The 23,691-nt window shown below is 34.9% G+C and overlaps 1 protein-coding gene across 9 annotated transcripts in view; it reads left to right on the forward strand.

Moving 5' to 3' along the window:
• The window catches only part of SCAPER (S-phase cyclin A associated protein in the ER), a 422,618-nt gene that overhangs the window by 216,265 nt on the left and 182,662 nt on the right, over positions 1-23,691 (forward strand). For all 9 annotated transcript variants that reach the window (XM_081829597.1, XM_081829604.1, XM_081829605.1 and 6 more), the window contains one exon: positions 5,730-5,856. In XM_081829597.1, coding sequence (XP_081685723.1) covers positions 5,730-5,856 — 127 coding nt within the window. The remainder of the gene's footprint in view (positions 1-5,729; positions 5,857-23,691) is intronic.

A 23,691-nucleotide genomic window follows, 5' to 3' on the forward strand; every position in this document is an offset into this window, starting at 1 on the left:
CTACCACTCCAGCAACCCTCAGTTTGTTTCCTGAGATTAAGAATTCCTCATATCAGTGAGGTCATATGATACTTGTCTTTCTCTGATTGACTTATTTCTCTTAGCATAATACCCTCTAGTTCCATCCACGTTGTTGCAAATGGCAGGATTTCGAGGAAACTAAAATTCTTTTATCCCATGTTCCTGAGAAGCTGAATCCTCAGTTTGTAAGAAAGGAGATAGATGTGATATAGAGCAGATCAGGTAACACTCCTGCAGGACTGAATTTGAATTATATGAATTTATGAGGTATTTTATCTTTCAGAAAGTGTTATGTATATGTTTGTGTGTGTGTGTACATGCATATCTATACATGTTATATATATATATGAATGTGTGTATACCCACATTTATTTCCTAGCTTTGTCCACTGAAGAGGCCTAGAAACAGTGATCAACAGTGAGCTCATTGATTTGGGACTTGAAATATCACTTCTCACTAAAAGAAGCAAGAACGTCTTAGAAAAATGCCTAATTCTAGACCCAAATGCCCTGTCAAACGAGATGGCAAGAAAGCTCTCAAAGACTGCTAGTGTTTTTCCAAAGGAATCAGTAACCAATTTAAGAGTTTTTTACTGGACAAAGATAGGACAATTTGAGCTTCCAAAAGGAAAATTATTATAACTGATTGAACTTGGTAACCCGATAGTAGATGAAGTGTCTCCTTATTAAATTATTCTAGCTAATAAGTGAAAATGATTCTTTCTCTCTTCCTCCAATTACCCCTCCCTTTTCCAGAAAAATTTAATCCTGAAGTTGTTAGATGGGAGAACCCAAGAGCCATCTGCACCAGCAAGATGGCTGGAGGTAGCAGTGGTGCAGTAAGGGATGGCAGAATCTGAGTTGACTGAGGTGGACATTCATGCAGAGATAAGAGGGGTGGCCAGATGTGGAGGCTCAGAGCCCAAGTAGAGAGAAGAGAGCTTCTGTGGAAGATGGGCACCATGTCCTGGTGTGGTGAGTCAGACAGAATGAGGAGGCACCTCTATGGAAGGGCATCCTGGCACAATCTGTCAGAGCCCAAGTGAAGAGGGAAGCCTGACAAAGGCTGTTGAAACCCAAGCAGGGTTAGAAAGCAAAACAGCCCAGACTGGGGAGTCAGAGCCCAAGCAGGGACATAATAGCATGCATATAGAAACAAAGATGGGGGGGCGCCTGGGTGCCTCAGTCAGTTAAGCGTCTGCCTTTAGCTCAGGTCATGATCCTGGGGTCCTGGGATCGAGCCCCATGGCAGGCTCCCTGCTTAGCAGGGAGTCTGCTTCTCCCTGTGATCCTTCCCCCTGCTCGTTCTCTCTCTCTCAAATAAATAAATAAAATCTTAAAAAAAAAAAGAAAGAAACAAAGATGGGTGATATGTTACATGTAGGGTATTGGTCAAATACATAAATATATTAAGAATGATGAAAGGCAGATTGCTCACTGTTGGAGAAGAGTTAAAAATATCCAGGGAAAGTAGAAAGACCCTCTAGCGAATTAGAATTATAGGTATTAGTTTTAATTGTATTTTCCAATATATAGAAATAGAAATATAGATGTAAATGTGTAGGGATATATATGAGATATATATTTTTTATATTTATTTATAAAATAATATACACACATTTCCTAGCTCTTTCCACTGAGAGTGAGGGCCTGGGAATAGCAACATCCTGATAGCACTGAGCACATCAAGTACACCCATATAATGTGAAGGCAAGGTAGTTCCTTAAAAGGGAAAGATGGTTTCTTTTTCTATGAGAAGGGATGCTGGCAGGCAAAAATGAAAGGTGTCCAATGTAGGAGGCAATGTATGTACATGGATTTTTTCATCTTATATAGGGATTTCTTAAGCTCTTTTTTTTTTAAATTTTATTATGTTATGTTAGTCACCATACAATACATCATTAGTTTTTTTTTTGTTTTTTGTTTTGTTTTGTTTATTTTATTTTATTTTATTTATTTTTTTGTTTGTTTTTAAAAGTTTTTTTTTTAATTCTTATGTTAATCCCCATACATTACATCATTAGTTCTAGATGAAGTGTTCCATGATTCATTGTTTGTGTATAACACCCAGTGCTCCATGCAGAATGTGCCCTCCTCAATACCCACCACCAGGCCAACCCATACATCATTAGTTTTTGATTAAGCTCTTATCTTTTGAAATAAAGGCTTGAACATATTATTTAAAAATAGAAGGGGAACCAATTGCCCTGAGTTTAGACTATATACCTTTCAAATAGAGGAAGTGAAAGAAAAAAATGTTAATGTGTTTATGTCTTCCTGTCCATCATACTAAACAGCAGCATTTACTAAAGTGGACCCAGTCTCCTTACATTTTTACAAATCATCCCAGTGATCCTAATGAACCACCCAAAACTTGACTGTGATACAGATTAGGGCTCCTTACAGAAATATATTTACATTTCACATTTACCAGTGACATAGTTGAAGTTAGAGTTGTTGTGGGAATTTGTTTAAGTTTTGAGAAGTATTTGACCTTACAGCATTCTCCACAAAGCTTTTTATCTGACAGATAATTCTCATGTTCTAGGCTAGGAGTTACAAAGCCTCTACTTTTTCTTTTCATGCTAGAAAATTTTTCTGCCAGAAGTAACTCAAATAACAATTCCTCTGTTAAAAACTGCACCCTCCAAACAGCTTCTTTTCTTCCCCTGTAGGGAAAATATAATTTTCAGGGCCTAAGTCCTGACAGTCTATAAGTATTCATTGTATGAATCAAAATCTGATGCTTTTTTCTTGAGGGGGGCTATATTATTTGTGGTACTTTTGTGGAGGCAGGGAATGAAATGGAGGTTTATCTCATGTTACCAAAGCATCCCCTTGATTTGGCATTCTTCCTTGGTTCATATCAATCCCAGATTTGATTTACCTCAGGGTGAAATACAAGCCTCTTGTATTCTGTGAATTAAAATGGTCCTTGTGCCTCCCTAAGTACCCCTGGTTTTCAGTGGAATGTGACCATTCTTGGTAAGAATACTGCTAGATTCATATGCATCCATGGCTATGGCTGGATATTTAGTTACATGGTGTGCAGGCTTTATTCAGCCAAAAGCTGAAGTGGCTACTTATCTATCACATGATAAAGTTCGCTGCCAATATTCTTCAACATGATAAGGTCAGTAACTTTAATCGGATGGGACTCTAGCCCATATTTGATTGAAAGGGAAAAGAAGTATGTTGTTCTTATTCTACTTTTGTGTTTTTTATATTCCCTTTTTCCTTTTGTTAGATTGAGACCTTCTGTCAATGAATAGTAATAATAGTTGGTCATTTATTGAATGTCTACTTTACTCCTGAATGGTGTTAGGTACATTACATTAATTACTTCCAATCTTCAAAAGGTGTTAGGTACATTACATTAATTACTTCCGATCTTCAAAAGCTCTGAAAGGAAAAAGTATTTATTTGTGAATAAAATGTCCTTATTTGAATTGATTAATATTGTTTGGAGACAAAAGCTTGAGATTTGAGTATCAAATTGAGTCCTTGTTGTAACTTTTACCAATCGTGAGACCTTGGGAAAGTCATTGGATTTGTCTGAGCCTTAGTTTCTTCATTTTTCAAATGGGAATAATACTAGTGGACATTGTTTTCGTAGGATTACATAAGATCATGTACATTAATGTATTTTGTAACCTATGAAGTTATGGATATTATTAAGATTAAAGTGAAGAAGAAATTAGTTCTTAGTCCATTCATCATTAAATATCTGTTGAGTGCACTTATGTTAGGGGTAGCATATTAGGTGCTGTGGATAAGGCAGTGAACGGGTAGACAGGAGCCCTCTTTCATAAAGTTAAGACTGTGCTTCTGTACTGTTCAATATAATAGCTTCTAGCCACATGTGGCTATTTAAATTATTAAGATTAAATGTAACATAAGGGGCGCCTGGGTGGCTCATTCAGTTAAGCATCTGACTCTTGATTTTGGCTCAGGTAATGATCTCAGGGTTGTGAGATCAAGCCCCGCTAGGGGCTCTGCGCTGAGCAGGAAGCCTGCTTAAGATTCTCTCTCTGCCCTTCACCCCTCTCCCCCGCTTGCACACTCCCTCATAAATAAATAAGTAAATAAATAAATGCAACTTAAAATTCAGCTCCTCAGTCACACTAACTGTACTTCAGGTGTGTAATAGCCACAGTTGGCTAGCAGCCACCATAGCAGACACTACAGATAATAGAACATTCCCATCATTGCAGAAAATTCTGTTGCAAACCTCTGCATGGGGAAGACTTGTGAGGAGCAATTTGAAAGACTAGTCAAATCAGAAAAAGTAATGTTTGAGCTGAAAACTCAGGGTAAGTAGAAATTTTCTAGATAATGTGGAGTTGAGGGAAACATTTCAGAAGGAATGAATGAAGAGTATTTGCAAAGACACTGAAGGGGAAGAAGAAGAGGGTGATTTTGATCCAGAAAGACTTCATGTACAGAGTCTGTGTGGCAGGATTAGCCCTACAAGGGAGGAATCAGTCTTCCTTGATTGTAACAGGAGAAGCAAAGGAGAATATGGGTGAAATACGATAGGTTTGTAGAGTTTGTGGCAGAAAGTGAGAATTTTCTTGTTCCAGTAGTTCCACTTTCATTCTGAAGTGTAAGATCTTCTTTTGAAAGCAAGAGGAAGAAAGGAAATGATGGGGTTTTGAAGAGAATGGATAATGTATGGAGCAAGTCTTTGTGGAGAGTGGGAGAGTGAGCAGACTAGATGGATTCAGTAAGATCCTGAATGTGTAGTCATACCAAGATCAGAGATTATCCAGCTAAAATAAATTAATACATCAAGACACTGAGAATGGTGCTGGCCTACAGAAAGAGTTAAACATTAGTGACTATTACCACTGCTGGGGTTTGGCTAGTAGGAGTGACAAACAGAACAACAGAAAGGGAATATTTCATATTTACCAGAAAGTGACTATAATGATGGCCTACAGAATCTATCATGGGTTAAAATGGAAGTGAGACAACGGGAGTGATGTATAGGGGAGAATTGGAGAGATCTGGGAATGTGTCTGGTGAATATCTGTTGGTGGGCTACTTAAGCAAATAAGTGGAGAGGAGAGGATTGCTCAGAATGAGGTACATGAAACAGAAGAAGGAAGGGCTACAAAGAAATATTACACTTCACTCACGAAAGAATCCCACAGTCTAAGTAATGTGTGTTATTTCCTGGTGAAAAGCAAATAATTGCTCTGCTAAGTAAATGACATCATCAGTGGCAGGCAATCCCCAAATGGCTTGTAAACTGAAACATGGGGAGTTTGACGTTTTGAGAGTTTACAGGGCTTACAACATAATATCCAAGCCTACCGTGAAGACTTAAAATCAAAATATGAAAACCTGTTGAGTTTCTTATACTCATTTTCTCTGCCATTATAGTCTCACCTTCTCCCCATCTGCAATTTTATTCTAGTTTAAATGTCACACAGAAACTGATGGTAGCTGTTGTTCTAGCTAATCCTGTGGATGGCCAGTACTGTCCTCTTAATTCTATTTTGTGCCATGAGAACTAGGTTGGTATTCATGAATATAAAGTAGTCTCAGCCTGAAGAGTGGTTTGTTTGTTGCTCCTCAAAGCTGCTCTGTGAAGCAGTTTCTAATACAATCATGAAAGTAACTTTTGTTTCAAAATGTTTAGGAAAATGAAATATTATGGTCTAATTCATTAAAGTCATTCTTCCCTTTCATTTTGTATTGAAGGCTTCAGCGATTAGCTAAAGATCTTCTAAAACAACTACAAGTACAAGACAGTGGCCCATGGGCAAACAATAAAGTTTCTGCTTTAGATCGGACCCTAGGCGAGATCGCTAGAATATTGGAAAAAAAGGTATGTAACTAATCTCTTGCCTTGCTTGGCCTTTATATTTGTGGTTCTTTCTCACTATGACAGGACATAGGACCATAAGGCTGACTGACTCTCATTTATGCATTTCTTCTGTGTTTCCAGAAGCTGGTCAACCACTGATCAATGTTTTTTCCTTTCATTCTTAATTAAACTGATGTTGTTTTCAGTCATTTTAATTGAAATCCTCAATAGCAAATATATGATCTTTGGATCAGTCATATTTTTTGCCACACAAACAAAACAAAATTATTTTAAATGGAATCACAGTAATAAAGGTGTACAATTTTATGGCAGAAAATGTAAAACTTTGAATTATAGAACTCATGAATCACAACCAGATTTCCACAAAGCGCCAATTTCCTTACTGTTTCCAACAGAAAATTTGGCAGTTTTTTTAATGACTTAGAGTCATTAAATGTTCTTGTGATAGTTAAAAAATTTTTAATGATTTTTAAAGTATTTATTATTCAGTATAGAAAATTTTAAATATACAAAAAAGAAATAAACTCCCTGTAATACCCACTGTTGACATTTTATTATATTTTCTTATCTTTTTATTGTACACTTCCCACTTTATCCGGCTGATTTTATCATAAATATTTTCTCATGTCTTTAAAAATTCCTTGTAACCAAATGAACATATCACAGTTTATGCAATTTATATCACTTAGTTGGTTTCTAATTTTTCTATCTGATGTAATGACATCTTTGTTTATTATCTGCATTTTTTTGTTTTTTGTTTTCTGGGTTTAAATTTATAATATTTGAGATACACAAAATAATGTAGTGATAAAAATAACCTAAATATAATGAATAGCTGTGAATTCACCACCCAACTTAAAAACTAGACTGTTCCCAGCACATCTGTGGTTCCCAGTGTGATCCTTCCACCCCCATTCCCATCCCTGCTCCCATTGAAGGAAATACTATACAGTATTAAAGGGATATCTTTTATTTGTTTTTTTAATAGCTTTATTTCTTTATCACATTTATAAATGTATTAAGTAATATATTATTTAGTTTTGCTTGTATTTGACTTATATAAAATATCATACTGTAGATGTCTATGATTTTTTCAATCAAAATTATGATTCTAAGTTTTATTTAGGCTTATAAGTGTAGCTGTTTTTCACTTATTTTCTCTGTTGTGAGGGAGTACTTCATTGTGTTAATAACACAGTTTTTTAATCCATTTTCCTGACACAGACATTGTTTTCCAGGATTGAATTCATTCAGGGTTGAATGTGTATGGGTTTGTGTGTGTGAAAGAGAAAAGAAAGTGAGCGATTTTGCTCAAACATTCTTGTATCAGAGCATATGAACAAATTTCTCCACAGACTTTAGTCTACATCAGAATCACTTAGGACTTGTTAAAGTACACCCCACCTTGGGTTTCTGATTCAGTAGGTCTGTAGTGGGTCCTAAGAATTTGTATTTCACAGGTTACACTGATGCTGCTGGCCCAAGGATCATACTTTGAGAATCATTGCTCTTGTCTAGGGCATATGCCTCAGGGGTGGAATTACTGGGTTCTCAGGCATATGAATGACCAGCTTCACAAGATAGTGTTCAGCTGCATTTTGGCGTCAGACAGTGCAATCCTCTGTAGGAACTGAGAGCAGCATATTCACTGAGGCATTGTGGCAGAGCCACAAAGAGTCAGTTCTTCTGGATAACACATCCCTTTCAGAGTGTCAGAGAGTTCAGAAACTGGTAATTGTCAGACATGTGCTAGATGGAAATGTTTGGAGGTTTGATATACCTTGGAAAAATCTCTATTTTAAAATTAGCACATACTGATTATTTTTATAAAGGGTATTTTGTGTTTGAACTAAAAAGGATTTACTTGAAGATACCACTATGTGCACCTTATCTCATGAATATTGTTTTAGATTGAAGTAATCACAGAATTTTTGAGGAAAAGGTAAAATCTGTATAAGAAAGGTATTCAGTATGAAAATCTTAAGTAAAGTTATTTCATTCACAAAGGGGCAATTTACTGGAATACCACTGATTCCTTATAATTTTGGGGAGAAAAATGTAGTCTGGCTCCAGTCTAAATGGTCTGTGTCAGAAACCTTGCTGTAAAGCTGTCCTCAGAGTATACACTGCAGGACCACCTGAGAGTCTAAACTTACCTACAGTAAGATCCTTTTGCTATTTTTATAACGAAAATCCCTTTTACCTAGCCAAGACAGACTCACTTTATGTGGAATTCTGTTCATAGAGTTATACTGACATTTCAGAATTCAGCTGATATTTATGATTTCAGTCTAGAAATTGTAAATAACCATTCATTTTTGTTTGGAAAACTGCCTGAAGTAACAAAATCATTAGCACCAAAGCCAAGTACCCAGTGAAGGATTTGAAGACAGCCTAGAAGTGACAAGGGTGGGCCTGGTGGAACTTGGGCAAGCACTCCCTAAGGAATGGTGAGAGATCAGTCTTGAGGTCTTTACCCTCTTAATTGAGATCTCAACACACTGATGTTTTCTGTTAGTGCTTTGATAGTTTTCCTTAGATACTTTTTCTAAAGTTCTGAGAACTACTTTAGAGCTAACAGGTTAAACTTTGTGATGCACCAAAACACTCTTGTAATGAAAGAGATCGGGAAACTGAGGAAACATGCCTATTGTAGTACTTACCATTTGTGTCAGGTCCCTTCTGACTTTTTGGGTTCTCAGATTCTGTTTAGAAATAAAGAGTCTGTAAGCTGTGTTGCATATGTTACAGTTTTTAACAAACTCCACCCAATTCTGTAGGAAATATGGCAGCCTAGGGAACTTGCACCCACTCTACCATCAAAAACATATAAAAATACTGGGAAAAATTTAAAGTAACTTTCTTAAAAGCATCAAATTGCTAAGAAGAAATTGAAGAATTATCAGGCCAAAGAAAAACCAAGAATTTAGGAAGTTGTATTCAGTTATAACTGAATCCCCCAAGAGCATTTGCCAGGCTTGCAAATGTGAGTTATGATTTGCAAGCCTCATGGGATGGGGAACAAAAGTAAAAGATTAAGGGCTGCCTAAGTTATGACATCTAATAGGTTTTATGTTTACAAAGGTAAGACAACCATAACCTATTCTGTGATACAATCATGAACCCTCTTACCTCATTCTCAGAGACTGCAAAGAAAGTGCCTTGGCATAGTGCAGAAGTTATAACTATAATCCAGCCCTGGAGTAGACTTGCAGCCCAAATTCACATCACCTGTATCATTTCAAATGGGGAATTGAATTTAAAGTAATCCCAGATTGATTAGTGGTATCCCTAGGAACTGGCAGAAGGAAATGCAAGTCCTCAGATACCTTTATCCTAGGCCTCAGATAATTTCTGTCAAATAATTTTACAAGAACAAATAGCCACAGTCCAAAAAAGGGGGTGCAAAAGTAAATAAATCATTATGAGTAATAGCAAGCAGAAACTAGAATTGCAAGGCTTTTTTGTAAATACCAGTTACAGATCATAAAACTATGTTTCTTATCTTCTAAGGAAATAAAAGGCTTGAAAATATCTACAGTTATGGACAGAGTAGGTAAATCAGAGCAGTTCTCCTACTGATGCCAATTAATAAAGCTAGACAAAATATAAACTGGAACTGAATTGCTAACAAAGTAGTGAAGAATTACTGGGCTGAGATTTGGACACATGGCATTTTGGGGCTGGGTACAATTGGTGATCCAAAAGAAGTGGATGAGAAGCTGAGTAATATTTTTGACATTGTTGCAGAACTTGTGGATTAAAAATGTTGTAGTCTAGGACTATCAATGGTAGGGACTGTGGCAAAACCCCCATGTTTTGGGTTGAGATCTTAAAGGGCTGCACTAGGTGAGAGGGTAGATTGGAAGTATGCCAGTCATTGCACAGACCACAGCTCAACCTCAGATCATCTGGGTGGCTGAAAAAAAAAAAAAAAATCACAGTTGCTGAAAAAAAAAGTAAAATGATCTTGGATTGCTAATACCTCCAGGTGCCTATTAGAAGCAAATGGGAAATCTACTCTGAAGGAAGATAATATCAACCTAAGTCTCAAATTACTTCAGCAAAATAAGTTTCAAATACAATGTCTGACAGAGAAAGGTAATTAAACATATAAAGGGGCAAGATAACATGGATAAAAATCAGTAGAAACGGACCAATAGGGGCTGTGCTTACTATGTTCAAGGATATAAGTATTAATTATTTTTTAAAAAATATAGCACATTTGAAAGAAAATAGAAATTTAAGAACTGAACATTTTGGTAATCAAAATTAAGAAAACTATACATCACATAACAGCAAAATAAACCCACTGAAGAGAAAATAAGTAAATTCTAAGCCCTAAGAAGGAATCCAGACTAAAACATGGAGAGAATATATGAAAAATACAGAAAAGATTAGAAGAGGCATATCAAATATAGTGAAGTGTTTAATTTACGTATAATTATCCACGAGGAGAGGAGAGAACAGGGCAAAAACAGTTACCTGAAATGATTATCATTTAGAACTTTCTAAAACTTATAAATCAACCCAGAGATTCAAGAAGCCCAGTGAAGCCCAAACAGTGAAAATAAAAAGAAATCTACATCTACAGACATTATCATGAAACTGGAGAAATCAAATTACAAGCCAATCTCATTCATGAACTTAGATTCAAAATTCCTAAACAAATTTTTGCAAACAAAATCTTGCAATGTATAAAAAGAATAGTATATCACAACAAAATTGGATTTATTCAAGATATTCAAGTTTGGTTTAATATTGGAAAATCAGAGCTTATCATATTAATATAAGAAAAGAGAAAAATACGTGATCATCGCAAAAGATCCAGCCGAAGCCTTTGGTAAGTTCAGTATCAAATCAATTCATGATTGTAAACAAGGAATAAAATGCAATTTCCTTAATCTCACAGATTGTATCTAAAATAAAAGTGTAGCTAATATCATAAACTAGTAAGTTTAACAAGTCTACTAGGATACAAGAATAGTATATAAAAATCAATTTTATTTATATCATCATCAAAATACTAAGTATCTAGGAGTAAACAAATCATGTTCATGGATTGGAACCCTCACTATAGTAATATATCTTTTCATCACAAATTGATTTGTAGATTCAGTATGCATTCACAATTAAAATTCTTTATATTTTGCAATTGAAACTTTATTTTCTTGAAATTGAAATGCAGATTCTAAAGTTAAAATACAGAATTTCAAAGAACCAATAATGGCCAAAACACTGTTGAAAAACAATAATAGGGGAGGATTTGCTCTACCAGGTATCAAAACTTATTATAAAGTTGCAGTAGTTAAGATAATGTGTTGTTGGAACAAAGATGGCAGAAAAGAATGTAACATAATTAATTAAATTCATATATAGTATGCTTAATGCACGATGTGAGGCAGTTATGTATATATAGAAAAAGGAAGCACTATAAAGCATTGGGGAAAGTATGGTCCCTTTTGTAAATGATGCTATAATGATTGAATATTCTTTTTTTTTTTTAAATAAAACTTGACCCCACCTTACATCATGATAATCAAAAAGTTAAGTTCAAAAGGACCTAAATGTGAAAAGTAAAAACAAACTTTTAGGAGATAACAAAGAATATCTTCTTCACTTCGGGATTTTGCCAAGACAAGAAAAGGACACAAGAGAAATTAGCTATATAGGGAACTGATAAATTTGAATTAAAAATCAGAAATTTTATGCATCAAAAGTTACCAGAAAAACAGTAAAAAGACAATAGAATGGAAGAAGATCTTTATATGTATAGCTCATGAAGAAGTGGAATCTGGAGTATATAAGGAATTCTTACAAGTTAATAAGAAAAAGAAATAAATAGCCAGTAAGGTAAGGGTAATAGGCATTCCAAAAGAAGAAATCTAAATAGCCAATAAATAAATGCAAAGAGTATCAATCTCTTTAGTAATCAGATAATTCCAAACGAAAAACTCAGTGTGATGCTATGATTCACTTATCAGAATGGCAAAAATTAAAGACTGAAAATACCAGCTATTGGCAAAGATCTAGAGCAATGGAATTCTCATACACTGTGATGATATAAGTTGGTACTACCATTTTAAAAAGGAGTTTGTTATTATGGACTAAAGTTACAAGCATACACATCATATTTTCCTTGTAGGTCTATACCCTAAGACAGCAATTCATATATGTACCAGGAGACGTATATACAAATGTTCAGTGGCATTTTTATAATTACCATATATGGAAAAAAGCCCAATTATCCATCAACAGCTAAATATATAAATTATGGTATGTTTGTATAATGGAATATTATTCAACAATAAAAATGAACTACAGCTATGGGTGACAACATGGATGTATCTCAGAATGTTTAGTGGGCAAAACAAGTCACCAAAAAAAATATATGTATGAATATATGTACATGTGTACATGTGTATATATACAAACATGTACATACAGACAGACACTGTTACATTTCCAGTTATATAAAGTCTAAGAATAGACAAAAGTACCTATATTGTTTTGGAATATACACATAGAAGGGAAAACTATAAAGAAGACAGAAAATATTTCTCATAAAAATCAGGATATGATTATTCAGAGAGTTGGGAGGGAGATGTGATCAGGAAGATTTATGTAGGTGGCTTCTTGAGTGCTTCTAGTCTTCTTTTTCTTGACCAGATGGCAATTATATACAATACTCAAATTATAATTATTCTTCAAATTGTACTTATATGTTTTCTCATTTTTCTCACTTTTCTGTATGTATGTTTCACAATGAAATTACATTTAAAATTCAAGTTAAAAGAAATTACTCCAAAGACCCTTTTGTTGCAGAAATGTTTAATTATTTCAAATAAGAGTTTCTAAAACATTCTTATATATGCAAAGGCATTTTCCTTGTTTGTGCCATTTTATTAAATTTGACCCAAGTGAGCATGATTTGTATTTTCATTGACTTTTCTCATTATTCTGTGATGATGAACATTACATTTGAATTTGGATAGTAACAGCATCCCAGAAGCTTTCTGTGGTTTATCAGTAACATGAGACATTTGTATGCTGTTAGTATAAGTAAACAGTTTAAGCAGATGGATTGGACATGGAGTTTTTCCAGTTGCGTTTTCTGACTTTTTTTTTAATCCTGCCAAACGTAGAGATTCAGCTGTGATTCTCTTGAAGCTGAATAAGCAAACCACGTAGCTGACAGCAATCATAATTTGAACTGAATTGAGAGATGTCAAATCTTTGACTTTTTGATACCTTTAGTAAACCCTGCCATGTTTCGGTGTTTTTGAAATTTATCTTGCAAAATTCCACCAACAGATAACTGTGGAAGGTAGAAAGGTACAAGCTCTTCCCAACCCTGCCCTTTTTTTTCTGCTTTTTTGCCAACTGAGGTTTGTGGCTATTTAACACGTGCCTAGACTCAGAGGAGATAAACCAGTCATCCCTGAGAGCTTTTTCAATCTAATTGTATTCAGAAAATTGTGTTCAGGTCTGGCTAGACACTGCCTGTCTTCCAAATTTCATGGTTTCATTTGGTTTTGCTTCTCTTGTTTTCAGCTGGAATTCTGCAGTTGAAGAATTCCATCATAGAAAACTCTGATTTTGATCCTCTCATGTTATTATGTTCTCTATTTATGTATTCATGACAGTTGATAAATAAATGTAAACAGCTTATAGGACACCGATATTTTGTCAGAAGGTGACAAATATATCCTGTAGTCCAAAGTAAAATGAAAATGTTTCTTATACCTTCTTCAGCTAGTGTGTATTAGAAGATGAGTGTAAGAAAAATGGAATTCATTGTTACTTCAAGAATCTGACAAAGGTTTAATCTATACATGGTTTGTATTTTCAAAAAAGAAACAAAGAACATAAAGGAAGGAGTGTTTATGTATTTTGTTTTAGATGGTTGTTACATAGATGTATGCAGTTGCCAAAATTCATCAAACTGGACACCTAAATATGTGCATTTTATTATATGTTAACTATATCTCAGTAAAACAAAACAATTAGGTAATGACTTCAAAATAGCTTATATTATTTTTCAGATGGTGAGGCTTGCCTTTATAAAAACACACTGTTTTAGTCATCTCATCTGAAATCACTTATTATGGCTTCTTTATAAAAAGGACTCTTTTTTTTATTTTATTTTTTTAAAAGATTTATTTATTTGAGGGAGAGTGAGTGAGCAGGGGGAGGCACAAAGGGAGAGGGAGAAAGAATCTCAAGCAGACTCCCCGCTGAGCATGGAGCCTGACGTGGGGCTTGATCCCACAACCCTGAGATCATGACCTGAACCAAAACCAAGAGTCGGATGCTCAACCAGCTGAGCCACCCAGGTGCCCCTGAAAAGGATTCTCTTAAAAGCAAATAAATTTGTTATAAAAACTTGATGAGGGGTGCCCGGGTGGCTCAGTCGTTAAGCGTCTGCCTTTGGCTCAGGTCATGATTCCAGGGTCCTGGGATGGAGCCCCGCATCGGGCTCCCTGCTCCGCAGGAAACCTGCTTCTCCCTCTCCCATTCCCCCTGCCTGTGTTCCCTCTCTCACTGTGTCTCTCTCTGTCAAATAAATAAATAAAATCTTTAAAAAATAAAAATAAAAACTTGATGAATATTGACAGTGCTAGTTTATAGGAACATTTTCTACACAATTTGTGGTATTTTCTATTATGATTATATAAATTAACACTTGCACAGAATAATGAATAATTATAACAGCAAAAATCCCAGTGATTAATTGAAAAATAGAACATTGCTAGCATCCCAGAGCCCTCTGGCCACCCATGTTTATTTTGCCATTCATACCTTTCTCTTAATATTTGGATAAACTATTACTTTGACTTTATTTTACTTTTATCGTTTTATCCCCTAAGAGTATGTCCGTAAATAATATATGTTAGTTTATACATGTCTGGTTTTAAACTTAATGGAATGGAATGCTACTGTCTGTAATTTGGTGTCTTGCCTCTATCAAGATTATGTATTTAGGAATTTATGTTATAGAGGTTTTTTTTCATTGCTCTATACTGTGTTGTTTTACCACTTACTACAATGATAACTTCTTCATTCTGCCATTGATGGGCACTTGGTTGTTTTTATGAAAAAGTATGCTTCTAAACATGTATCCTGATACTCATGTGCAAGTATTTCTCTAGGGAGTGGAATTCCTGGGTCATGAGGTATGTATATCTTTAAATTTTCTTGATAATGCTAACTTGTTTTCCCATTCACATTACTACCAGGAGAGTATAAAAGTCCTGTTGCTCCTTTCTTTTCTAACACTTGGCATTACCAGACTTTTTAATGTTTACTAATCTTGTGGGTATTAAGTTGTATAGTTTTAATGTGCATCTCTGTTATCAGATAGATTTAGGCACCTATTCATATTTATTGGCCATTTGAATTTCTTCTCTTTTGACTTGCATGTTCAAATCTTTTGCCCAATTTTCTCCTAATTTGTAGGAATTCTTTGTATGCTCTGGACAACAGCTCTAGTTTGTTCAAATGTATTAAAGGTATTTACTCCTATTATTCAGCTGTCTTTTTACTCTCTTTTGGCTCCTTTGATGAACAGAAGTTCTTAATTTTAATATAGACAAATTTATCAATATTTTACGATTAATAGTTTTTGCTCTTCACAAACTATTTTTCTACTCCAGAGTCAAGAAGATCTTTTTCTATATATTCATCTTGAAGTTTTATAGTTTTTTCTTTTAGTTTGTTATCCCCTTGGAATTAATTTTTCTATTTATTGTGAGGCAGAGGTTTAATTTCATTTCTTTTTCCCAGCTGGATGCTGAATTTCTTGAGCACCATTTATTGAAAAGACCAGTTTTCCCTACTGTTCTTTAGTATCTCCTCTATCATAGTCAAAGGTTTATAAATACAGTTGTTTTTCCTAGTTTCTCTGTTCTTGTACTTTATTGTCTCCAGTTGTCTCTGATATGCTCTTAAAACCGTCCATTAATTTCTTAATTTTAATCACAGTATTTTATTTTCTCTGTTTAGAAAGCCTACTTTTCAAATCTGCTATGTCCTTTCTTAAAATTTCTTGTTCTTTACATATGTTTTCAAACTTACCTTTTATTTATACACAGAAAATATAATTATGTCAATAGTCTATCTCTGATAATCTCAGTATTTTATGTCTTTGAGTGTATGTTTACATTGTCTATTGTTTTTCCAATTTCTTTCTTATGATGTTTCCTTTTTAACCCCTTAATTTTTCATTGAGTACTACTTGTAATTGTTAACTTTTGCATCTATATTCAGGGGATACTAGTCTGCAGTTTTCTAGTGATGTTTTTGTCTAGCTTAGGTATCTGGATGATAGTGCCCTAATGGAATGAATTAGGTAATATTCCCTCTACTTCTATTTTTCGGAAGAGTTTGAGAAGGATTGGTGTTAATTCTTTAAATGTTTGGTAGAATTCACCAGTGAAGCCGTTTGGTCCTGGATTTTTCTTTGCTGGGAGGTTTAGGATTACTGATTCAAACTCTACTTGTTACAGATCTATTCTGATTTTCTATGTCTTTTTAAGTCAGTTTTAGTAGTTTACATGTTTCTAGGAATTTGTCCATTTCATCTAGGTTATCTAACTTGTTGGCATATATCCTAGTACATGTTGACCATAGTAAACTCTTAATAATCCTTTTTATTATTTTAAGGATATTGTAACATTGTATTGTTAATTTTGTTGATATTTTCAAAAACCAACTTTTGGCTTCATTGATTTTTCTCTATTTTTCTATTTTTATTTTTATTTATCTCCACTCTAATTTTCTTTATTTCCTTTAGTTTTAGGTTGGCAAAAGAGTATGGTTTGGCTGTGGTTTACTCTTCTTTTCCTAGCTCCTTAAAGCATAAAATTATTGATTTGAGGTCTTTGGTTTTTGGGGTTTTTTTTTTAAGGAAAATAAATTTCCCTATGAGCACTGCTTTCACTGAATCCCATAAGTTTTGTATATTTGTGTTTTCATCTTCATTTATTTCAAAGTATTTTCTAATTTCTCTTGTGATTTCTTTTTTCTTTTTGGCAATTATTTAATTTTAATTCCAGGGTAATTAACATATAGTGTTACATTAGTTTCAGATGTACAATATAGTGTACTCTTAATCTCCTTCATTTGTTTCACCCATCCTGTACTTACCTCTCTTCTTTTAACCATCAGTTTGTTCACTAACTTCAGAGTCTGTTTTTTGGTTTGTTTCTACTTTTTTTTGTTCCCTTGTTTCTTAAATTCTACAGAAATAAAAAAAACCATACGGTATTTTCTTTCTTTTACTTATTTCAGTTAGCATTATACCCTCTACATCCATTCATGTTGTTGCAAATTGCTAGATTTCATTCTTTTTTATGGCTGAATAATATTCCATTTTGTGTATTTAACCTCATCTTCTTTATCCATTCATCTATTGATGGATACTTGGAGTGTTTCCATAATTTGGATATTGTAAATAATGCTGTAGTAAACACAGGGGTGCATAGATCTTCTTGAATTAGTGTTTACATATTCTTTGGGTAAAGACCCACTAGTGCAATTACTAGGTCATACAGTAATCTGTTTTTAATTTTTTGAAGAACCTCCATGTAGTTTTCCACAGTAGCTGCATCAGTTTGTATTCCAACCAACAGGGTGCTAGGGGTTTTTTTCTCCACATCCTCACCAGCACTTGTTTCTTGTCTTTTTGATTTTAGCCATTCCAACAGGTCTGAGGTGCCCTTGTGATTTCTTATTTCACCCATTGGTTGTACAAGAACGTATTGTTTAATTTCCACATATATGTGAATTTTCTAGATTTCCTCCTGTTGTGGTCAGAGAAGATAAATTGTATAATCTCAGTCTTTTAAAGTTATTTACATTTGTTTTGGGGTTATTGTATTTGAACAATTTTTAAGAATAATTTGAGACCTAATATAATGGTGCCTTCATCTGGAAATATTTTCATTTACTTTTGTTAGGTGATAAGAGTACCAGTATTTCTGGAACCATCTTAATCCAAGTTCAAATTCTAAGGTTCCCAAGGCCACAACGGTGTCCTGAACATAGGCCACAAGTAGGTTGATTGGCCAGTTTCAATTTCATGCTTATCATAAGGATGAAATTTTTAAGAGTCTTGCTTGGAATGGTTTACCTTGTATCATTCTGTAAATGTTTCTCATAGATTAGCAAAAGCAGCTTTGAGGGCTATGCTTCTGTCTCTTGGTTTTCACCTCCTCCTGGATTTTGACTTAAAGTTCTCTCTCTGGTAATTTTAATTCATTTAAGGATATTTTTAAATGTTACCTTTTTTTGATTTCACTGGGAGGGCTTATCTTCATTGCCTTACTTGCCATTTTTGAATGAAGTAGTCCTTCTAGTATCATTTTAAACCACATTATCAAAATAAAATATGTAAGAGGATGGAAAGATATTAAAATAATGTCTGTAATGGGGCACCTGGATGGCTCAGTTGGTTAAATGTCAGACTCTTGATTTCGGCTCAGGTCATGGTCTCAGGTGAGACTGAGCCCTACATCAGGCTCCCTGCTCAGTGGAGAGTCAGCTTCTCTCCTTCTTCCCCTTTCCCCATTCACACATGTGCACACACTCTCTCTAAAAATAAATAAATAAAATCTTTAAAAATAAAAAAAAATAATAATAATGTCTGTTACATCAGGATTTGGGGAAATAGTTATCTAGTTGTGTGTGGATCAACCTGTTTTATATCAAGCCATGTTGCAAATCTTGGAAAACAGTATGTTGTCTTCTACTTAGAAAAGTATCACATATGGAGGATTTAGTTTTTAAAAAGATTGAGTTCTCTCTTTGCTGACTGAGCATAGTGCAGGTCCTCATTTGGAAAATTATTATTTGGTTCTTTGACTAGAACTGCAGAAAATTAGACCAAAGCTGACTTTTTAACTAAATCCCAGCAAAATCTTTTTTTTTGGTGGTTGTTTTTTCCTCTTAGAAGTAAGGAGATAATGGTATGCCTCATGAGAGCTAAGCATGATGACCAAACTCACTATTCATCTGGCTAGGTGAATGCTTATCTACTGTGATTAAACACTTTTCCTTAGAATATTGCTAAAGGAAGATACTCAAAGCCATTTGATAAAAAAGTATACTTCCCTAGAGTGTCAGTTTTATTCAAACATTGGAGGCAAAAAAATGATTAAAAACTTTTATACTCAAGTTTTTATCCATACCTATGCAAAAGACTATTTTAATACTATCTTTTGAAGAAAGGTAATTTATAAAATACTTTGTGGTAAAGTAGTTGATAAAGAAGTTTTCAACAAGGTATGTCAGTTACATTAAGCAAGAAGTGTTGTGAACATGATATTTGAGAGCTGGAAGTAGGACCATGATTATGTAATCTTAATGTATTTGCTAAAATGATAATACTATTGATAAAATTAAAAATAGATTGTTAAAGTTTTTCACTAATAAAGTTACTTGTTGAGTATATCTCTGTTACAATTAAAAGTAAATAAGTAAATAGATAATAGTGTAGAAGAGCACCTGTTCACACAAAAATAGACACCTAGGTCAATGGAACAGAATAGAAGACCCAGAAATAAACCCACAGTTATATGGTCAATTAATCTTCCACAAAGCAGGAAAGAATATCTAATGGGAAAAAAAGAGTCTCTTCAACAAACGGTGTTGAAGACCTGGAGAGCAACATGCAAAAGACTAAAACTGGACAACTTTCTTACACCGTACACAAAAATAAATTGAAAAAGGATTAAAAACCTAAATGTGAGACCTGAAACCATAAAAATCTTAGAAGAGAGCACAGGCAGTAAGCTCTTTGACATTGGCTGTAGCACCTTTTTTCTAGATGTCTCCTGAGGCAAGGGAAACAAAAGCAAAAATAAACTATTGGGACTATATCAAAATAAAAAGCTTCTACACAATGAAGGAAACAAACCTAAAAGACAGTCTACAGAATGGGAGAAGATATTTGCAAATGACATATTTGATAAATGGTTAGTATCTAAAATATATAAATCAAAACCACGATGAGATACCATCTTACCCCAGTCAGAATGGATGAAATTAACAAGACAGGGAACAATAGATGTTGGTGAGGATGTGGAGAAAGGGGAACCCTTCTACACTGTTCGTGGGAATGCACCTGGTGCAGGCACTCTGGAAAACAATATGGAGGTTCCTCAGAAAGTTGAAAATAGAGCTACCCTATGACCCAGCAATTGCACTACTGGGTATTTACCCCAAAGATACAGATGTAGTGAAAAGAGGGGGCACCTGCACCCCAATGTTCATAGCAGCAATGTCCACAATAGCCAAACTGTGGAAGGAGCCAAGATGTCCTTCAACAGATGAATGGATAAAGAAGATGTGGTCCATATATACAATGGAATATTACTCAGCCATCAGGAACGATGAATATCTACCATTTATATCAACATGGATGGAATTGGAGGGTATTATGCTAAGTGAAATAAGCCAATCAGAGAAAGACAATTATCATATGGTTTCACTCATATGTGGAACATAAGGAATAGTGCAGAGGACAATAGGGGAAGGGAGGGAAAACTGAATGGGAGGAAATCAGAGAGGGAGACAAACCATATGAGACTCTGGACTCTGGGAAACAAACTTAGGGTTGCGGAAAGGGAATTGGGTAGGGGGATGGGGTAACTGGGTGATGGGAATTAAAGAGGGCACGTGATATGATGAGCACTGGGTGTTATATTCAACTAATGAATCATTGAAGATTATATCAAAAACTAATGATGTACTATACCTTGGCTAATTGAATTCTAATTTTTAAAAAAAGGAAAAAAATAACTGATACAACTTAACAGCTCCCAAACCAAATAATCCAATTAAAAATGACAGAAGACATGGACAGACAGTTCTCCAAAGAAGACATCCAGATGGCCAACAGACACATGAAAAGATGTTCATCATCACCCATTGTCAAGGAAATGCAAATCAAATACACAATGAGATATCACCTCACACCTGTCAGAATGGCTAACATCAGCAAAGCAAGAAACAACAGGTGTTGGTGGGGATGTGTAGAAAAACACTCATGCACTGTTGGTGGGAATGCAGTCACTGTGGAAAACAGTATGGAGGTTCCTCAGAAAGTTAAAAATAGTACTACCCTAGGACCCAGCAATTGCACTACTGGAATATTTACCCAAAGAATACAAGAAAACTAATTCAGAGGGATACATTCACCCCTATGTTTATAGCAGCATTATTTACAATAGGCAAGATATGGAAGCAGCCCAAATGTCCATCAATTGATGGATAAGAAGATAAAGAAGTGTGAGATAGATAGATAGATAATGGAATATTATTCAGCCATAAAAAGAATGCAGTCTTACCATTTGCAACAACATGGGTGGAGCTAGAAAGTATAATGCTAAGTGAAATAAGTTAAAGACAAATATGATATGATTTCACTCATATGTGGAATTTAAGAAATGAAACAAATGAACAAAGGGGGAGAAGAGAGAGACAAACCAAGAAACACTCTTAGTTATAGAGAACAAACTGATGGTTACCAGAAGGGCAGGGTGTGGGGAGTTTGGTTAAATAAGTGATGGAGATTAAGGAATGCACTTGTGATGAGCACTGGGCAATGTATGGGGTCACTGAATCACTAAATTGTACACCTGAAACTAATCTGACACTGTATATTAACTAACTAGCATTAAAATAAGCACTTAAAAAGAGAACCTGTTCAACCCAGCATATGCCATGAGTGATTTCACTTCTCAGTAAGGAGTTGTGATTATTGAAGTTTCTGCCCATAACAACCTGACAGTATTCCATCATGCTACCTCTCTGGCAATATTCTATCTTGGGCTCACCTTAGTGATTGATTGCCTGATGCATGAGTAAACACTTACTGTTTTTAACCACATTTATATAAATCTAGGTTCTCGGAAATAGTGACAGTAAAAAATGAAAAATTGCCCATATAAGGACCTTGATGCTAGCTGTCTTCAATTCAGCTCAGTATACCTTATATACCAAGTAAGACAGATAGAAAATTCTTTTCCTTCTCCATGGCGTATAATATAAAACATTATTTTCTGCTTAACATAAACATAGAAGATATCATGAAAAAAGATGCAAAAAATTTTTTTCAAATAAAATACTCATGAAACCTTAACTTATTTCTTGCTGTTACTAGGTATACCCCCCGCCCACCACATACCTGGAAATTCAGTTTTTCTGACATTAGAGATTCCTAAATGGACTGTTGGAATAACTGCCTTAGAATAAATTAAATCATCCAACTTGTGCTCTATTCCATTCCCAGGAACTATGAAGAAACAGGATTGTTGAAAGTTGTGTGTGCTGTGGGTCAAAATTGGACCATAAGTGGGAAAGTGTTTCAGGAAGCAGCTGAAAGCAGTGTTAAAAGCATGGACCCAGAACCTCCTACCTCTTTTTTTTTTTTTTTTTAATTCTAGTCAGTTAACATACAGTGCAATATTGTTTTCACAAGTAGAATTCAGTGATTCATCACTTAGATGCAATACCCAGTGCTTATCACAAGGGCCCTCCTTATTACCCAACACCCATCTAGCCCATACCCCACCAACTGTTCCTACCTCTTTGTGTGACCCTGGAAAAATTAATCTCTCTGGGCTTTAGTTACCTTATTGTAAAATGTGTGATATTGACACACCCCAAAGGACTGTGTGGCTATTAAATTAAATAATACATGTTAAATTCCTGCAGTCAGTAGGCAGTCAGCAGATGTTGATACAATATAACGCAGTCATTAAGACCACAGGGTTTGGGGGCGCCTGGGTGGCTCAGTCGTTGGGCATCTGCCTTCGACTCAGGTCATGATCCCGGGGTGCTGGGATCGAGCCCCACATCGGGCTCCCTGCTCCACAGGAAGCCTGTGTCTCCCTCTCCCACTCCCCCCTGCTTGTGTTTCCTCCCTTGCTGTGTCTCTCTGTCAAATAAATAAATAAAATCTTTAAAAAAAAAAAAAAAGACCACAGGGTTTGTAGTTATGGGCCTGAATTCAAATTCCAGATCAGCCTTGTAGTAACTCTGTAAACTTAGCTAGATTATTAACCTTTGTAGGAAACTTCCCTTTTCCCCTTTGAAAAATATTGATAGGATTACATATCTCTTTCAGTTGTGAGAATTAAAATTTAGTAGCATTATAATCAAGTAATATTTATTACAGGAATGAAAGGATACTGTAACATCTAAAAATAAATTAACATAAATCACTATTTTAAAAAATTAAAGGAGAAAAACAGTATCAGTAGAAACAAAAGGCATAAATAAAATTCAATACTTCTAATTTTTAACAATTTTAATGATTTAGTTTTAAGAACAAGAGCCTAATAAAGGGTGGTTACCAAAAACCTGCAACAAACATTGTATTTAATACTGAAACACTGATATACTGTCCTGGAGGGTCTGGCCAACTCGATGTAGTAGGAAAAGACAGTGCTGATAACTGGCTGATATGTACAGCCATATGGATTGTGGAAAGCCAGTGCTCCATCTTTTTTTTTTTTTTTTATTCTTATGTTAATCCCCATACATTACATCATTACTTCTAGATGAAGTGTTCCATGATTCATTGTTTGTGCATAACACCCAGTGCTCCATGCAGAATGTGCCCTCCTCAGTACCCATCACCAGGCTAACCCATCCTCCCACCCCCCTCCCCTCTAGAACCCTCAGTTTGTTTTTCAGAGTCCATCGTCTCTCATGGTTCGTCTACCCCTCCGATTTCCCCCGCTTCATTCTTCCCCTCCCGCTACCTTCTTCTTCTTTTTTTTTTCTTAACATATATTGCATTATTTGTTTCAGAGGTACAGATCTGAG

The sequence above is a fragment of the Leptonychotes weddellii genome, chromosome 9 (genome assembly GCF_054177405.1).
Source record: "Leptonychotes weddellii isolate Sample4059 chromosome 9, ASM5417740v2, whole genome shotgun sequence".
Classification (NCBI taxonomy): domain Eukaryota; kingdom Metazoa; phylum Chordata; class Mammalia; order Carnivora; family Phocidae; genus Leptonychotes; species Leptonychotes weddellii.